The 15,758-nt window shown below is 36.3% G+C and overlaps 1 protein-coding gene and 1 long non-coding RNA gene across 2 annotated transcripts; both read right to left on the bottom strand.

Annotated features, from left to right (window-relative positions):
- Positions 1 to 452: 452 nt before the first annotated feature.
- LOC148779964 (uncharacterized) lies at positions 453 to 3,257 on the bottom strand. The gene is made up of 3 exons (XR_016043766.1): positions 2,666 to 3,257; positions 2,253 to 2,364; positions 453 to 750 (listed from the first exon to the last, which is right to left on the bottom strand). It is a non-coding gene; the product is annotated as an uncharacterized LOC148779964 (long non-coding RNA).
- A 3,001-nt stretch (positions 3,258 to 6,258) lies between these two features.
- Positions 6,259 to 14,906, bottom strand: LOC148779963 (uncharacterized). Its single transcript, XM_088851119.1, has 2 exons — positions 13,783 to 14,906; positions 6,259 to 6,614 (listed from the first exon to the last, which is right to left on the bottom strand). Exons 1-2 carry the CDS (start codon positions 14,662 to 14,664, stop codon positions 6,495 to 6,497), a joined length of 1,002 nt encoding a protein of 333 aa, XP_088707245.1. The 5' UTR covers positions 14,665 to 14,906; the 3' UTR covers positions 6,259 to 6,494.
- Between the last annotated feature and the right edge of the window lie 852 nt (positions 14,907 to 15,758).

The raw sequence follows: 15,758 nt of genomic DNA, 5'->3' as shown, positions 1-15,758 counted from the left end.
TAGTTTTTAAGGTCACTACATTAGACACCTGCAACACTCACAAACCTGTGTGAGTGTGAGTGGTTGTGCCATTGATAAAGAAAAAAGTTTTTAAATTTGTCAAGTATCTGACACAGCTGTTGCACATTAAAAATTATTTTTAATATCCACTACACAAGTCTGGCATATGTGTTTCATGTATATATGTGTTTAGTTGTATTAGTTTTTAAGGTCACTACATTAGACACCTGCAACACTCACAAACCTGTGTGAGTGTGAGTGGTTGTGCCATTGATAAAGAAAAAAGTTTTTAAATTTGTCAAGCATCTGACACAGCTGTTGCACATTGTATGCTATGTGCCAAAACGATAGATGCAGATGTTCATGTTACATAGGTCTTAACCTTTCAAAATGTAGCTTATATTTGGATTTTAGTGTGAAATGCTAGTAATTTATAGTAATTGAGAGAGAGGTTTAAATGAAAGTTAAAAGACTTGGAGAATTTATAAACCAGGTTTTTCCAAGCACTGAGATCAGAAGACTCTCATAGAGAAACAAGAACAACAGAAAAGCCACCATTGCTTGGGAACCACCAAGTCTTTATTATTTTAAACCATGTCTCTTTAACCCTTTCTTGGAGGAGGCCTCAGTCTATGACAAATTGGCTTGAAGATTCTTTTGCCCAACTCTTTTTGTTTCTTTCTCATCATCCAGTACCTCTCCACTTCTGCTGCTTGTCTATTTGGGAGCCTTCCAGATATTAAACTCCACCTGGAGAGAGAGAGAGATAAGAATTCAAGAGTTGATGCATTGTAAGCATGACTTGTTTAATACCAAACTTTCCTTTTATTTTTCACATTCAAGGTATTCTCCATGAATAAAGAAAAACTAGAAATTGAAGTGGAATTGAAATGTAGCTCTCCTAAAAGATGGAACACCAGAGAGAGAAGCACAGCAAGGACATTTTCCATTAAAAAAAAAAAAAAATTATATAAGGTTGACACTTTAAAATGTAGAATTAAGGTACAAGGAAAGGTTGTATTGATGTTGGGAAAACATCAAAATGATCATTTCGACATCGCGATATGTGGATATGGAGAAAAAAAAAAGATTTCAAGTCGTAAAAATAGTACGTCTTGTAACACATTATCAAGACCGCCTATTTTGAAGATCTTCATGCGTTTATAGATCTACTTGATTTGAACCATTTTTTAGATTTAAAATTTTGTAATTAGAGATAAAAATAGATTCTCACAATATCCTAAAATTTTCGACACGAAAATTGAATCTCGTGACAAAGTTTGGAGGTGCACCTTAAATTAATTGTTTAAGGTTGCAACCTTATGCAAACAACACCCAGTAAAAATAATAATAATATAGAAACTGAATTGAACTTGCAGTGTAGCTCTCTCTTAGATGATGGAGCACCATATCCATATATATATATATATATATATGGAAAGGTTTCTATACTTCTCTTACATCATAGAAGATCTATGCTTCCCCTACCATCCAGCCATCCAATTTTGATGAAGAGAGCCACTCGCTGTTTGATCTTAGATCCGACATCTCAATGTATTTTATTTTTAGTTTTTTTTATACAAATCATATGAATATAAAATTTGGAGCATAAACTCTTCTCATAAAGGTGCACGTAAAAAAATATTAAAAAATAATTTACATAAAATAAATTAACTTAAATACCTCCAAAAAATTTTGGGCGTATTTTGGTGAATTTAATTTATGGGAATTATTTTTTTGATATTTTTATTAGATTCAACTATTCTTGAATAATAGACGCTCCAAATTTCAAATAATTTAGATTTGTAGAAAAAAAATTAAAATCCAATTACAGAATACAATTGTGATAATTGGATCAGTCCAGATTCAATCTGGGCCGTTGGGCTTACACTGTTCCATGAGCCCATGGGCTGAAGGGAGCTTTTTTATATATATATATATATATATATATATATATATATATATATATATATATATAGAGAGAGAGAGAGAGAGAGAGAGTGCTAGTTCTATGGAGACACAGAGAGACCTAGTTCTATGGATGGCAGAGAGTGCAGCCACCACTTTGTGAGAGACAGAGAGAGTCCTTGTTCCATATAGGGCACAGTGTGAGGCCACCCTTTAATTTGTGTGAGAGAGAGATCATCAATATCCCTCTCAAAAAAAAGAGACAGAGATCATCAATATTAAATTTGCATCCCTCAAGAATCCAAAATGAAAAAAGAATAGTAAGATGAAAGTTGAACGTAGACCTATCCCCTAGAAGCTGGTGCAGCCTGTGTATGAGATCCTGCTCTTCTGGTGACATCTCCTTCTCCACTTCACTCAAATTATCTTCTCTCTCGCACCAACTCCCATTATCTCCTTCAACATAAAGCCACAAATCAATGTCAATCTTACAACTCACTCCCAGTAAATAAACTTCTTCAAATCTAATTATTTCATGCCCCATTTTATTCCCACCAAATTCTTTTGTTGTACTTGAAATTCCTCTTATTTTTATTTTTGGTAAATTTTGTTTGGCTGAAAATGATTTAGACTAAAATTAATGTTGTTCCCATTACTACTTATTATTATTATTATTATAATATCTACTCTTAAAAATATTTTTTTGAAATGTTTTTTTTTCTTGAAATGGTACTGCTAATCAAAACATTTTTCATACCTTTTTTTGGGGTGGAATTGTTTGATGATTCCATGTAAGCCTGGAGCGCTGGGAAGACCCTCCGATAGAGTTTCAGAGGCCTAGGCTTGGTATCTAAGAGGCCAATAAATTTCGTTGGAGATATATAAAACTTTAAGAAGAGAGAGAGAGAGAGAGAGAGAGAGAGAGCAAAACCAAGTTGAAGAGAGAGTAAAACCAAGTTGAAAGTAGAGGAAAGAGAGTAAAACCAAATTGAAAATGGAAGAGAGAGAGAGAGAGAGCAGAACCAAGTTGAAGAGAGAGAAGAGAGAAACCAAGTTGAAAGTAGAGGAGAGCGAAAGAGTAAAACCAAGTTGAAAATGGAAGAGAGAGAGAGGATAGAAAACCAAACCAAAATAAGAAAGGGCGTGACGGATAAGTGGCAATCTGTCTTTTTCTGTCTAACAGGTATTCTTAGCTGAATTTTTGTGTCCAATGTGTGATAGCCATATTTTCCCTTCGTTTTTTGGAAGAGATGATAGGCTTATCCTAGCAGGTGGCAATAATTTAAAGTATAGTCCCTTTCATTGGAGAAGAGAGGGAGTTTTCAGTACAGGTCGGTCGCTTCCATTGTAAAAAGATGGAGAGAGGGATTAGTCTTTTCTAAGATAAAGATCCGTACAAGGAGGAGAGAGAGAGAAAAGAGAGCGATCACAAAGGGGAGAGAGAAAAGTTGGGAAGTTGTATAGTTACATTTCAATCAAGGAAATGTACATAATGAGAGCATCTACCTTTATATAAAGATGTCATTTTAAAGGAATCTAATGATCCTTTATTGGATAGTTTTTTTTTTTTTATCTATTTAAGGTTGAGATTATCGGATTTGAGGTCTTTTTGGTATTGAAACAACTTCTTATAGTGAATTCCTTAGGTTAGTCTTAGTTTGATTGTTTATAACCACAACCTTATATAGATTTTTTTCGTAGTTAATTAGTAAACCACACACCTAATCACCATGATGCGGTTTCTATTCCGATCATTATCGCCTTCGAAAAGCAAACTCCTAATCTACTTGAAAGAACAAGCTGGGGCATATCTTCCACATTGACTTACCAAAAAAAAAAAAAAAACCTTCAAACCCTAAAAAAAGGAAAAATTTGGGTTTAACCTTTTATCTTTACTTCAAAACTCCACTCCTCTTTAAAGGTAGGCGTTGATCAGGCCATTGAACTTGATTGTTTTCCCATCTAAATTGACATAGCCTCTCACATCGTAAGTAGACCATTTCCCACATCTATTGAGAGGCCGATATAGTAGCATATATACATTTGCTAAGAAAACATTTTTCTTTGATGCTACCATCTTTATTTCATGATTTAACACAATTGTCCTATTATAAAGTGATAAATATATGATCTTTATGTCCCAACCAAATTAAAAGTAATTCATCATTACTCGTAAACGCTATTCGAGGGCACTTCGGAACTCCATGAAATTTTCACGCAATAGCAATTAATTGCCTACATAAACTCTCATATTGCAGATAGACCATTTTTCATATCTATCGAGAAACCAATATGTTAGCAAATACACTTGTCAAGAAGACATCTTTCACTGATACTACCGTCTTTACTTCATGATTCGGTACAATTGCCTTATTATAAATCTTAAAAACATATGATTCGTACTTCCTTTTCACAACAAAAATATATAAGCGTCTCAGATAAAAATAATAATAATAATAATAATAATAATAATAGATAATCAATGGTTCCATCTCCATCATAAAGCCTTATGTTTGGCTGTGGGAGAAAGAGATGCCACTTTTAAAAAGAGAGAATCAAGAGAGAGAGAGAGAGAGAGAGGCCACTTTTAAAAACGAGAGAATATGACCACTTCCCCAATACAAAATTTGAAATCCGTGTATGGGGACTCACCCTGTCCCAAACAAGGGAGCACCTTACAGCCTAATGAGCAGGCTTGCATAGGATATTGTGTAATTTCATCAAGCTCACTTCATGTCGATTCTCTCCCTAGAAACACTGAACTATATTCCCCCTCCATTAGCAAAACCACAAACTGCTCATATCAATAAATATCTAACCAACCAGTCAAAGACTGGACCTTCTGTCTCTTTCACACACAACGTACTCCCCCTTCCCCTCTCTCTTCCCCACTCACACTCACTCTCTCTCTTCCCCCTCTCTCTCTCTCTCTTGTGTGCCATAATTCTAATATCGACCACTATTTGTAGATCGAGTTTGAACAGAACTACTGTGGAAATCCCAACCATTCTTCCAAAATTCATCAACTCGGCATCAGTGGGTCGGAAAGGATCCAGGAGCCTGGAGATTCCAGCTGAAAACCATTACAGGTGCCAAAGTTTTCAGGTCCCACATCGGCGCAGACCTAGTAACTTAAGCTAGGGTTTTTTTTGTAAAGAAGACCTACGGAACATCCAAAATTAGAGAAAATTACCAAACAATCAAAGATTAATAAAAAGATCACTTGTCGCTCTACACTTTGAAAAAAAATCCACAACATTATTCATCTCTTATATAAAAAAACTCTAGACAAGACTTATCATGACAATCCATCAAATCTTATCATAACCATTTATTATAAAAGATTTTAAAAATTACGATTCATGCCTCTAAGTAAATAAAAAGACTCAAGAAATAAATAAAAAACATAATATAAATAAATAAATAAAAAGACTCAAGAAATAAATAAAAAACATAAAATGATAAACTCAATGATTAATTTGCCCTTTTACGATTCCTCTTATAAATTTTAAGCTCATCTGTTGTCTTGATACTTGAGAGCAGTAACTTTTGTATTGCATCAGTCTCCCCCCTTAAAAGAATTCGCCTTCAAATTCAATGACTTGTCGTCAAAAGTATCACCACCGTATGGAATTAAAAGCTTGACATTAAAAACATCAGAAGTGTGAATATGGTTAGGAAGCTTCAATTTGTAAACATTGTCATTAACCTTCTTCAAAATTTTGAACCCTCCTCAACAAAACTTGAGATCAATTTTACTACATTCCCCATGGACATTTGATTGACCTTGTCTTGGGCCCATCGAGAATTGCGATACTTAGTACATAAGCACACCACACTTGGTCTTGAACCCATCAGAAAATAATCTAATATGATTTTTGAGGCAGATCAAGATTAATGATGCAGTACCCCCATGAATTCTTTCAATTCATACATGGTTATATATAGGGGTTCTCCATAAACAAAATAATAGTCAAAGCTGAGCTCTAACATTGGGAATCACATAAGCACCCATTTGATGGCTACTTTTTCTATCGAACTCACTAGCAAAACACTCGGAGAAAAACATCATCAAAGATTGACAGAAAGTCCCAATCCACAATGTGCTAATATTGAGAATCGTTTAATAACAACGTAATATCTTCATGGTTTCCTCGAATAGACTTCTATACCAATCTAGGATCTCGACCTTGAGAACAGTTTCCCATCTCCCCCTGTGAGTTGAACCCAAGACCCTTTTTTTAAACATTGGTCTAACAAACAGTGCAAAGATTCAGACATAGGAAGCTTCACAGAGAAACTGCAAAACTCTCTCTCTCTCTCCCTCAACCAATCTCTCTTAGCTACACATGCTGAAAACAAAAATTTAATAAACATAAGGGCAGCCAGTAATGCAGTCGAGGTTTTCAACAATAAAATACAAAAGATCAACACAAATACGTAAAACATCCTAAAAAGAAACTATTAACATATATAATCACCACCTTTAATGCTTCTTTTTTCAATGAGCTCTCAACCTATAAATACTCACATTCATATGGTCTTAAAACACTTCGCTATTCCTAACCCTCAGTTTTAAGCACAGATCAGAGGCCCTGGTGATAAGCACCAAGGGGTATTGAGGACCGGACTATCGGCACACGTCTCACCACAGAGAATGCCTCATTGAAACGAGCAGCACGAACCATGAATTTAGAGACTTTCTTCTGCAATGAACACAAAAAATCCCATCAAATAATGAATTTTTTAACATAAAAGGAACAATAGAAAGCTTGGATGCATGCACATAAACCAGTTACCAAAAACTATGAGACTTGGGCTCCGACTTGCCCGAATCGCTCGGACCTGGCAGGGTGCCAGGTCCAAACCCTAAGACTCTCCTGAGGTCGGCCCAAGGCATTAAGCCTTCTGTGTAATTTTCACAAGAGCTCGGCCAAGTTGGATTGCTGACTTGGCCGAGTCAAACTGTGGACTCAGGCTCAGGCCCTTGGCAAGTCTGGGCCCAACTCCAAGCATCAAGCCACACTCCAAGCTTCAAGCCACAGAGACATAAAGAAGCATATGACCAAAGGCATACCCAACATGTCATACATACGAGAAATCGGCCACATACACTAACCATGTATTAATGCGCGCATCCAATATATAAAACAACTTGCCAACCAATAATATACCAAATAAAGTCATCCTTGTTTTTCTAAGTGGACAAGCATGTATATACATAAGTAAGTATATGTGATATATACAATTGCAAGTGAGGCCATTGTACAGTCGTGAAGAGAGAGAGAGAGAGAGAGAGAGAGAGAGAGAGAATTGAGTGAGGCAATGTATAGACATGCAATGTGGGAGGGTGGGGGGTAGAGAGTTATGAGTAAAGGGCATAGGACAGACATGTATGTTGTTTTTTGTGAGGGGGGCAAGAGAGAGAGAGAGAGAGAGAGAGAGAGCTTGTAACTTTGTGTATTTGGTTATAGATGCATTCGGGAAGTTAAAATGATATTTGCAAATCCACAAACATGAATGTTTATGAGTGCGCAAATTAAAATAGCATCTCAGTTGATAGGCTATACTTCTCAAGAGATGCGAGAGCAAGAGATAAGTGAGAAACAAGATTACTAAATGGGTGTGGTTTCTATAAGGTTGCAACCTTAAACAATCCAATTAAGGTGCACCTCCTAATTTTATCATAACATGCAATTTTGATATAAAAAATTCTTAAGATTATCCGAAAATTTAATTTTATATCTAATTATAAAATTTAAAACTTCAAAAATGGTTAAAATCAAGTAGATCTATAAATATATGGAAATCTTGAAAATAGATGGTCTAGATAATGTATTGCAAGATGCACTATTTATGGGACTCAATTTTATTTTTTTTCATATTTATACATCTCGATGTCGAGATGATCTATTAGATGATTTTTTTAACATTAAAACAACATTCTCCAATGTATATTTTAGGTGCATCTGTAATTCTACATTTTAAGGTTGCGACCTTATATAAACTTTTTCCTTACTAAATTTCTATTGCTATTATCATCATCACCCAAGCCTTATCCCAATGATTTGGGGTCGACTACATGAATCTTGTTCCTCCATTCTTCTCTATTAAAGGCCATACCCTCAATAAAAACCAAGAGTCACCAACAAATTTCTATTGCTTTACAATCCATAAAACCTCATAAACCACATCAAACTGCCAAGAAGCAGTAAACAAGTCATGACACATCCTCAAAAAAGTTTTAGATGTATTGTCCCCATATTATTCAAAGAAATTTTCGATGTATTGTCCCTATATTATCCCTTGTTCCCTACCATGTAGCTCTATGGGAAACTTGAGGATGAATGTGTCTAATCCATAAGGACCAGATCCATAAAAAGCTCATCACCAACATGTTCTGTTTTCTACTTCCATGATTTTAACTCTTCTCGCAGTTTCTCTTTATTGACCTTTCCTTATAATGACAAGACCTGCCAAGCTTCTATCCTCAATATAATGAGATGGGTCCTGATGGTCTCATGTTCCCCTTACATCCCCATATGAGTTTTTCCACTTCCATACCTATAATAACTACAGACATAAGATGGGCCAACCCTCTCTAATAAAAAGGGAAAAAGGAGAGGCAAGACTCTTGCCCACCTTTTCAAGAGGTTGAGTCTTGCCCATCTTTTCAAGAGGTTGAGGATGAGCTAGCAGTTGCTTTTCATCCATATGGAAAGGGAGAACCTCATTTCCATAGGGGTGTTGACACCCCAATCCACAAATTATGGGGACCGGGGGTGGTAGGACCCCAATTCCTCCTTTTATTGGATAAAGGACATTCAGCTCCTGTCCACAAAAAGGAAAAAGTGGTCACCATCTTCCTTTTACAAGTTGCTCATTTTTCTTTTCCAAAAATATTTAACATATCATGGTGCCAAATCAGAAGAACGTATTTCAAAAAAAATTATGGTGTTGCTAAGAGAACGAACCAGTTCCTTAAGAGGTTCTGTTTCCAAAGAATGGAAATGCAGTATCAGATAGGAACTCGAGACTAGTAGGAGTAATCACAACTAAAGTTCATGACTAAAAGGTTTATTTTATTCAACTGAGTCCCAAGCCACTCAATTTCATATCTGAGCAAGATGAGCTTGATTCCTGAGTTTGCTCATTAATGGGGAAACAACCGCAAAACTTCCCACTTTCACGAGCTTAATCAGTAGAGGTGCAATGGGTATGCCTTCTCAAAATTCAGACTGCATTTTCCCTAAAGATTTGAATGAATTGAGGTAGAAATTGGAAAATGTGGGCCCAATTCCCTTATATAAAAGAAGTATATAAATATATAAAAGCGAACAAAAAGTCCAAAAGAAACTTCTTTTACGTAAATATTGGCAGACATTATTAGTACAAAAAACAGGTAGCAGTCCTTAACAGTCGATTCGGATCAGGACGGGAAAACATAAAAGACCCAACTAAATTATGGACAAGAAAATGAAGAAAGGGGATAGAGAAAAAAGCGGCCCAAATTACACAATCAATGATAAAAGGAAGCTGCAATAATAGAGATCAACCAAGGAGAGTAGGATCACTAAATACTTGGTCACCCCTGAGAGAAAGCACCAGTCAAAAAGTCAGCAACCTGAGTTATGATGAGAACTAGGTGATGACAAAACAACAGTTTAAGACTTTTATCAGATAAAACGACGGTCAAACTTGATGCATACAGTCTTGAGTAAAACCTTTGAAATTGAACCCCTCTATCTGAAAGGAGGGAAAGCACATAGCCACCATGTTCCATTATAGTACGGTACTGAGATTCAGCAACAGGTTTTAAGACCATGAAAATGTATTTGGTAATGTATCTATTATTAGTACATATATTTTAAATTTCTTTTCTTCTTTTGATTAGTTAATTACTTTGTTTCTTTATCATAGGTAATTTTTTAAATCACCCACACAAAAAGTGTGATATCTCATGTATGTTTCTATTTTGCCATAAATACACACATACATACATGTGTGTGTGAGTGAATGAATGAAATTCAGCTTGTTTCCGATTCTAACAGTGCATTTTGCATTTTGCATTTTTTACAATAAGAAATAGTTGCTTGAAGAAGCAACATGTCAGATGATGATGGACTGACGTTACATGTGGCCTCTGATAAAAAGATATAAATTGATTGACCACAAAAACTTGTATGATCTTTGGCCAAGTGAGTGCCAAATAAAGTAGCCTCTCAACATGGTGTCGATAATGATTGGCATAAGTGATAGGTAGGATCAACCAACTAAGTAGCGAACTTTGGATTTGACTTAACATCTCTATCTTTCTCCTGCTAAACAATAGTCCCATGGGCAGGCACATTGATGCTATGAAATAAAACAACCACAAGTTACCTCCAGGACCTGAGTATCTCATGGATGGCTCGTGTTAATTGTATAGAACTGAGAATGTAAACAAAGAAATATCTATATGATCATCACCAGTAAGCTCGATATCGGCAACATAAACAGTACAGAAGATGTTTAACAGTTTCAAAAAAACATAAACGTAGATATTTAATTGCTGCAAGAAGCATCTTAAACTATCATGTAAAAGCATGTTTTAGTCCATATAATACATGAGGTCAAGAAAAGCCGAAGGGATCTGACAGTGGTAGACCATTTGGTGATTACATTCAGGCCTACTCAAGTAAATACTCATGAGAAAATGCTGTGTCATGATGGCAGAGATTCCCATGTCATGTGGCTTCATGGGTAATAATAGTGAGAGCTGTAATCACCTCGAGTAACTACTATCACACTAAGAAAATGGCCCAAATGAGACTTGGGAATCAAGACGACCAAGGACTCAAATACTTTTGCCTTCACTTTGTACATCCATCAACAACAACCTAGTTTTCTTCCCAAATAGATACGCAGATACATCCCAAGAAACAATTTTTGTTAAGTGCATCAAACTCTTCCTTTGAGAAGATGACTCAATACACAAATGAACAAGTATAAGGCATGAGATATCAGATGCACATAGTGAATCAAAATAAACAAAGTCGGCAAGGAGTTTACCCCGGAAAGAGTTGTAGTTTATTTGTATTTCGCATCAATGAGGAACACACATGAAGTAAAAGCTCGGCGCCCTAAGCAAGATGAAATGTGTGTGTCTCATTTAGAACTGACGCATAGGTGGCATAGATGGAAAATGGTATGGAATGGATAAAGGAATTGTGACCTTGGAAGATACAAACTAAAGCAAAATAGGAGCTGCTCAAGAAATGTAGTTTTTTTTTCTTTTTTTTTTGGGGGGGAAACTCAAGAAGCGTAATTTTCCAATTGATGAAAGGATAATTTAATAGAGGGACCAAAGAATCCATAAACATCACAGACAACAAAGCACAGTAGAACGATTTTGTATTTATTAGGTCAATATGGATTGAAGTTAGAAGGGAAGATTAAAGACATCAAAGACTGGGGACAGAACAATGTGTTTTGTCAATGACAATCTCAATTGGGGTTTTCCTTATAATGATAGAAAGTGGCTTTGCCATAAATCAAATATACAGAATAAAAGACGTAATTTGCAAAAAAGAACTTTGGAAACATTTATGGGTGTAGTGTTCACACACAGATTTGCATGTATGACATTTTCTTCTACCCTGTCTCAAGTTGTTCTCACAAGCTCGATAAATGTTTCTTATTCTCTTCAACCAAATTAAAATAAGACTGATCCACGTAGTACTCCTTTATCTTCACTGTTTTAACTTTAAAACAAGATCCACATGGTACTCCCACTTTCCAAACCCAACCTAATTTGCTGAAGACACTGGGGAAATCAAACATTAAGGAAGAGAAGAAATAATTTTACAAATCAGCTAACAATAACCAAGTAAGTGAGCTTTGGGAATACAAGTGAACTTCACAAAAAAATTATGTGGCTTAGGGATAAATAATCTTTTGCCTATCATTGGGATCCGTATGTCTAAAACACCCCCTGATAAATGCATGTTAGGAAACATAAATATATACATACAAAAATATCCATGAAGAACATCATTAATAGCCTAGCCATGGGCCAAGGTGGAGGTGAACATCTGCAGAACAGGTAACATGGATCCCTGATAATTCAGGGCCAACATGAACTCCACAACATAGACCGCACATGGCAGCAAGGAGAGGCTGTTTCGTCATTTCTAATAATCCTGTCTTGGTAGTTTCAAGTTTCCATCCACCACTTCAATTCATATTACCCTCCAATGACAGAATAAACTACCAACTTGTCCATTACCAACCACAATTAGTATTGATACTGATACAATATTTTCTTGTGTCATTCAGATCGTACTAAGCTTTTTCTGATGAGTTGAATTACAGTAGTACCAAACAATGCTGATTTACAAATAGCACAGTGAACATCATTCACCATTCAAATGTAGAGCAACAAAATTATTCAACATGTAAAACTGTAAAAGGATAACCATGAGAAGACCACCAAGAAATATTGATGATCTTTGTAAACTGATGAATTCGTGCCCAAAGGCATTCACAAAACATACTCTCAATGGTAGAAATACAAAAAAATAAAAATAATAATCTCAAAGGCCATTGATAGGTTTTAGTTATCCATAACATACCCCTAGATATTTATCTATATATATATACGCAACGGCTATAGGCGAAATGCTACAATGATTTTGCCTATAGGCTCATCACTGTCCGAAAAAATCAGATGGTGTTTATCAAACGACCGCCACGGAGTTCACATAGAAGTGTCGCGGACATTGCGCCGTCCGTTGCAGGTCCGACGCAACACTATTCATTTTTGCCTATAGGCGTTTTTAAGACTTTTCCCTATATATATATATACATAGGGAAAAGATCATGTGTGCCCAGATGCGTACTGCTACCGTGAACGCCCACGGCCCAGATTAAATCTGCGCCGATCTGACAATCACGGATGTTCGATAGTGTTTGAATTTTAATTTATTTTTCTACTAATCCAAATCTCTTGAAATTTTAAAAGTGTGTACTTCAAAAATAAGCGAATCTACGAAAAATATCAACAAAAAAATTTACATAAAATAGATTGACCAAAATACCCTCGAAAAATTTCGGGGGGTATTTTGGTCCATTTATTTTTTGCAAATTATTTTTTTTATATTTTTATTAGGTACGCCTTGATGAGAAGAACACATTAAAATTTCAAGTGATTTGGATTGGAACAAGAAAAATTAAAATTCAAGCACTATCGGACATCTGTGAGCGTAAGATCGGCCACATAATGGCCTAGAGTCAATCTGGGCCATTTCTGTATGGACGTACAGCAATAACTCCCTATATATATATATATATATATATATATATACCTTTGTACAAGGTGGTTATATTAATCTTGACCATTGGATGTGAAATTAAGTGAGTGGCTGCAACTATTCCAAGATCAAACTTCAAAAGAAATTTTCTCGAACTTTGTGACACATCCAAGCTATCAAGTTTCACATCAAACAGTTGTAATGAATTGTGACCACCTTGTATCAAAGGTAAATGGTCTCATATATATAAAAAACACAAGGTACAAATGGAGAACTTAATTCAACTGATACATGTCCTATCATAATATAGACCTTTTCATTAACCATAGAAGCTAGAATTGAGAAAGAATCAACCAACTTACTACAGGCAACACAAAAAAAAGGAACTCAATGCTCCAACAATAGCAACTTCCACTTAAACCATACAAAAAGGGCAAAAAAAAATGCAATCACTCAAAATCTGGTATTCTTTTACGCTAAATAGAAAGAAGATAATTCGTCACAAAAAAAAAAACCTCTATAAAAGAATGAACAAACAATCAGAGAAAACATCACCAGGCCTCAGTGATTTCAAAGAAATTACCTTATCCTCGACACTAATTTGCAGAGGAAGGGTGCGAGTTTTACGCTTAATTTTATACCATCTTCTCCCGAGAATCACAAACCCCATAACAGCAGCAGCTACAGAGATGGACCACAAGGGACTAAACCTAAAAACGCAGACCTTTAAGAACTCCAATGGAAACTTCCACCATGGCTTTCCTCTCACTACCCCATTTCCGGAAACATTATCACTTGCCAAATTCCGACCAACTTCTCCAATCCCCCCATACTCTGGCCCACCGGAATCTGACCCACAATTGATAGAACTCAGACCATCTTTTTCCCTCTCTTCAATTACAGAGCCCAATTCTGAACCATCATTATTTGGAATACTCATTGAATCAGGCCCAATTTCGTTTGGACTAAAGCTTGAACCCAAACCATTTTCAGGCCCCAAAAGACTGACTGAATCTGGGTCACTTTCCTTTGAGTTATTGCCAGGATCCAACCCCCCTTTGATTTCCATTAAACCACCCGGATCCAAGGCTTCTACCTCTTTCCCCTCATTGAAATCGCCGGACTCTGACCCGGAGGTGTTCGAATTCTCGTTTCCAAAGCCCATCATACCAGAGAACTTTCCCTCCCTAGCCGCATAAATAGAGGTCAAACAAGGATCGACCCATGTGGAAACACCGATATCAGAGAAACCCAACTCATCTGGAACTGCAATTTCTTCATTTGTGTTGGTTTTGTTCAAGTGCACAGAATCATATGCAAAATAATCGGGTCTAATCATACCTTCCGAGTCTTCATCCACGATTGCTGAATTTCTTTGATTCTCGGAGGAATCAGAGTTTTTGGGGTGACCCAATTCAGATTCAGGAAGTATCTCCCACTCCTGAAACTCCATGTTGTCATCCATGGCCTATTTAGGTCACAAGGGCAACTTAGCCCTTACACTCCTTGGTATAAACAGAGACTTAGCGTGCTAGGAACTTAGTGAAGTAGAGAGAGAGAGAGAGAGAGTACAGGCGTCTTAGCAGCTTAGAGCGAGGGAGATCAATGTGAACAGAGATTACAGGCATCAATGTAAACAGAGATTACAGGCGTGTTAGCAACTTAGGAGAGAGAGAGAGAGAGGTGCCAAAAATCCCCATCAAATGTAGAGAGAGATGTGAAAAATCCCCTCAAATAGCGCCAACGTCTTGGAGCAATGGCCACCACTCGTGAGAACGAAGATTTTTTTTAGAGAGAGAGAGTCGGAAACGGCACTCGCGATAAAAATGTTAGAGAGAGAGGCTTACTGGGGAGAGAGAATGTTAAAGAGAGAGATAGAGAGTAAGCAACTGCACTGGCGAGAAAAATGTTAGAGAGCGAGAGAGGCTTACTGGAGAGAGGAAATGTTAGAGAGCGAGAGAGGCTTACTGGAGAGAGAAAATGTTAGAGAGAGATAGAGAGTAAGCAACGCACGGGCGAGAAAAATGTTAGAGAGAGAGGGGCTTACTGGAGAGAGAAAATGTTAGAGAGAGAGAGAGGGGGGCTACAACTGTCCAACCGATAAAACACTTTTTTATAGTCGGCTGTGTTCATATACCCACTGCAAAATCTAATAACTGCAAATTCGAAAATGACTCAAACAATGTCCAAGAAACTCTTCAAATACAAAATGATCCACGAAGATTTGGTATCAGGTGGTCCTGTTGATTCTTGATGTGAAATCGGGTGGTCACATTTATTCTAACCAAGTCGCGTTTATTCTTTGACCAAGTTCGAAGTTAAAAAGAAAGAGTAACGAACCCTATATACGTCTAGAAATTTAAAAGGATTACCATTAAATTTTGTATGATCTTATGAGATCTTAGATATATGTAGGACTTTAAAGGATCGTTATTAAATTTGGTATAGAGCTGTGTTAAATTTAATGGTGATTTTATACACGATGTAAAAAAGTCTCACAAGGTCATTTATAAAAAAAAAAAATAGTCTAAAACTTTGTGATATACCTGAACTATCAGA

Source organism: Amborella trichopoda, chromosome 11, assembly GCF_054954075.1.
Source record: "Amborella trichopoda isolate Santa Cruz 75 chromosome 11, AtrichopodaSantaCruz75HAP2 v2.0, whole genome shotgun sequence".
Classification (NCBI taxonomy): domain Eukaryota; kingdom Viridiplantae; phylum Streptophyta; class Magnoliopsida; order Amborellales; family Amborellaceae; genus Amborella; species Amborella trichopoda.
Note: the sequence above shows the minus strand (reverse complement) of the source record. Positions and strands in the feature narration are given on the sequence as shown.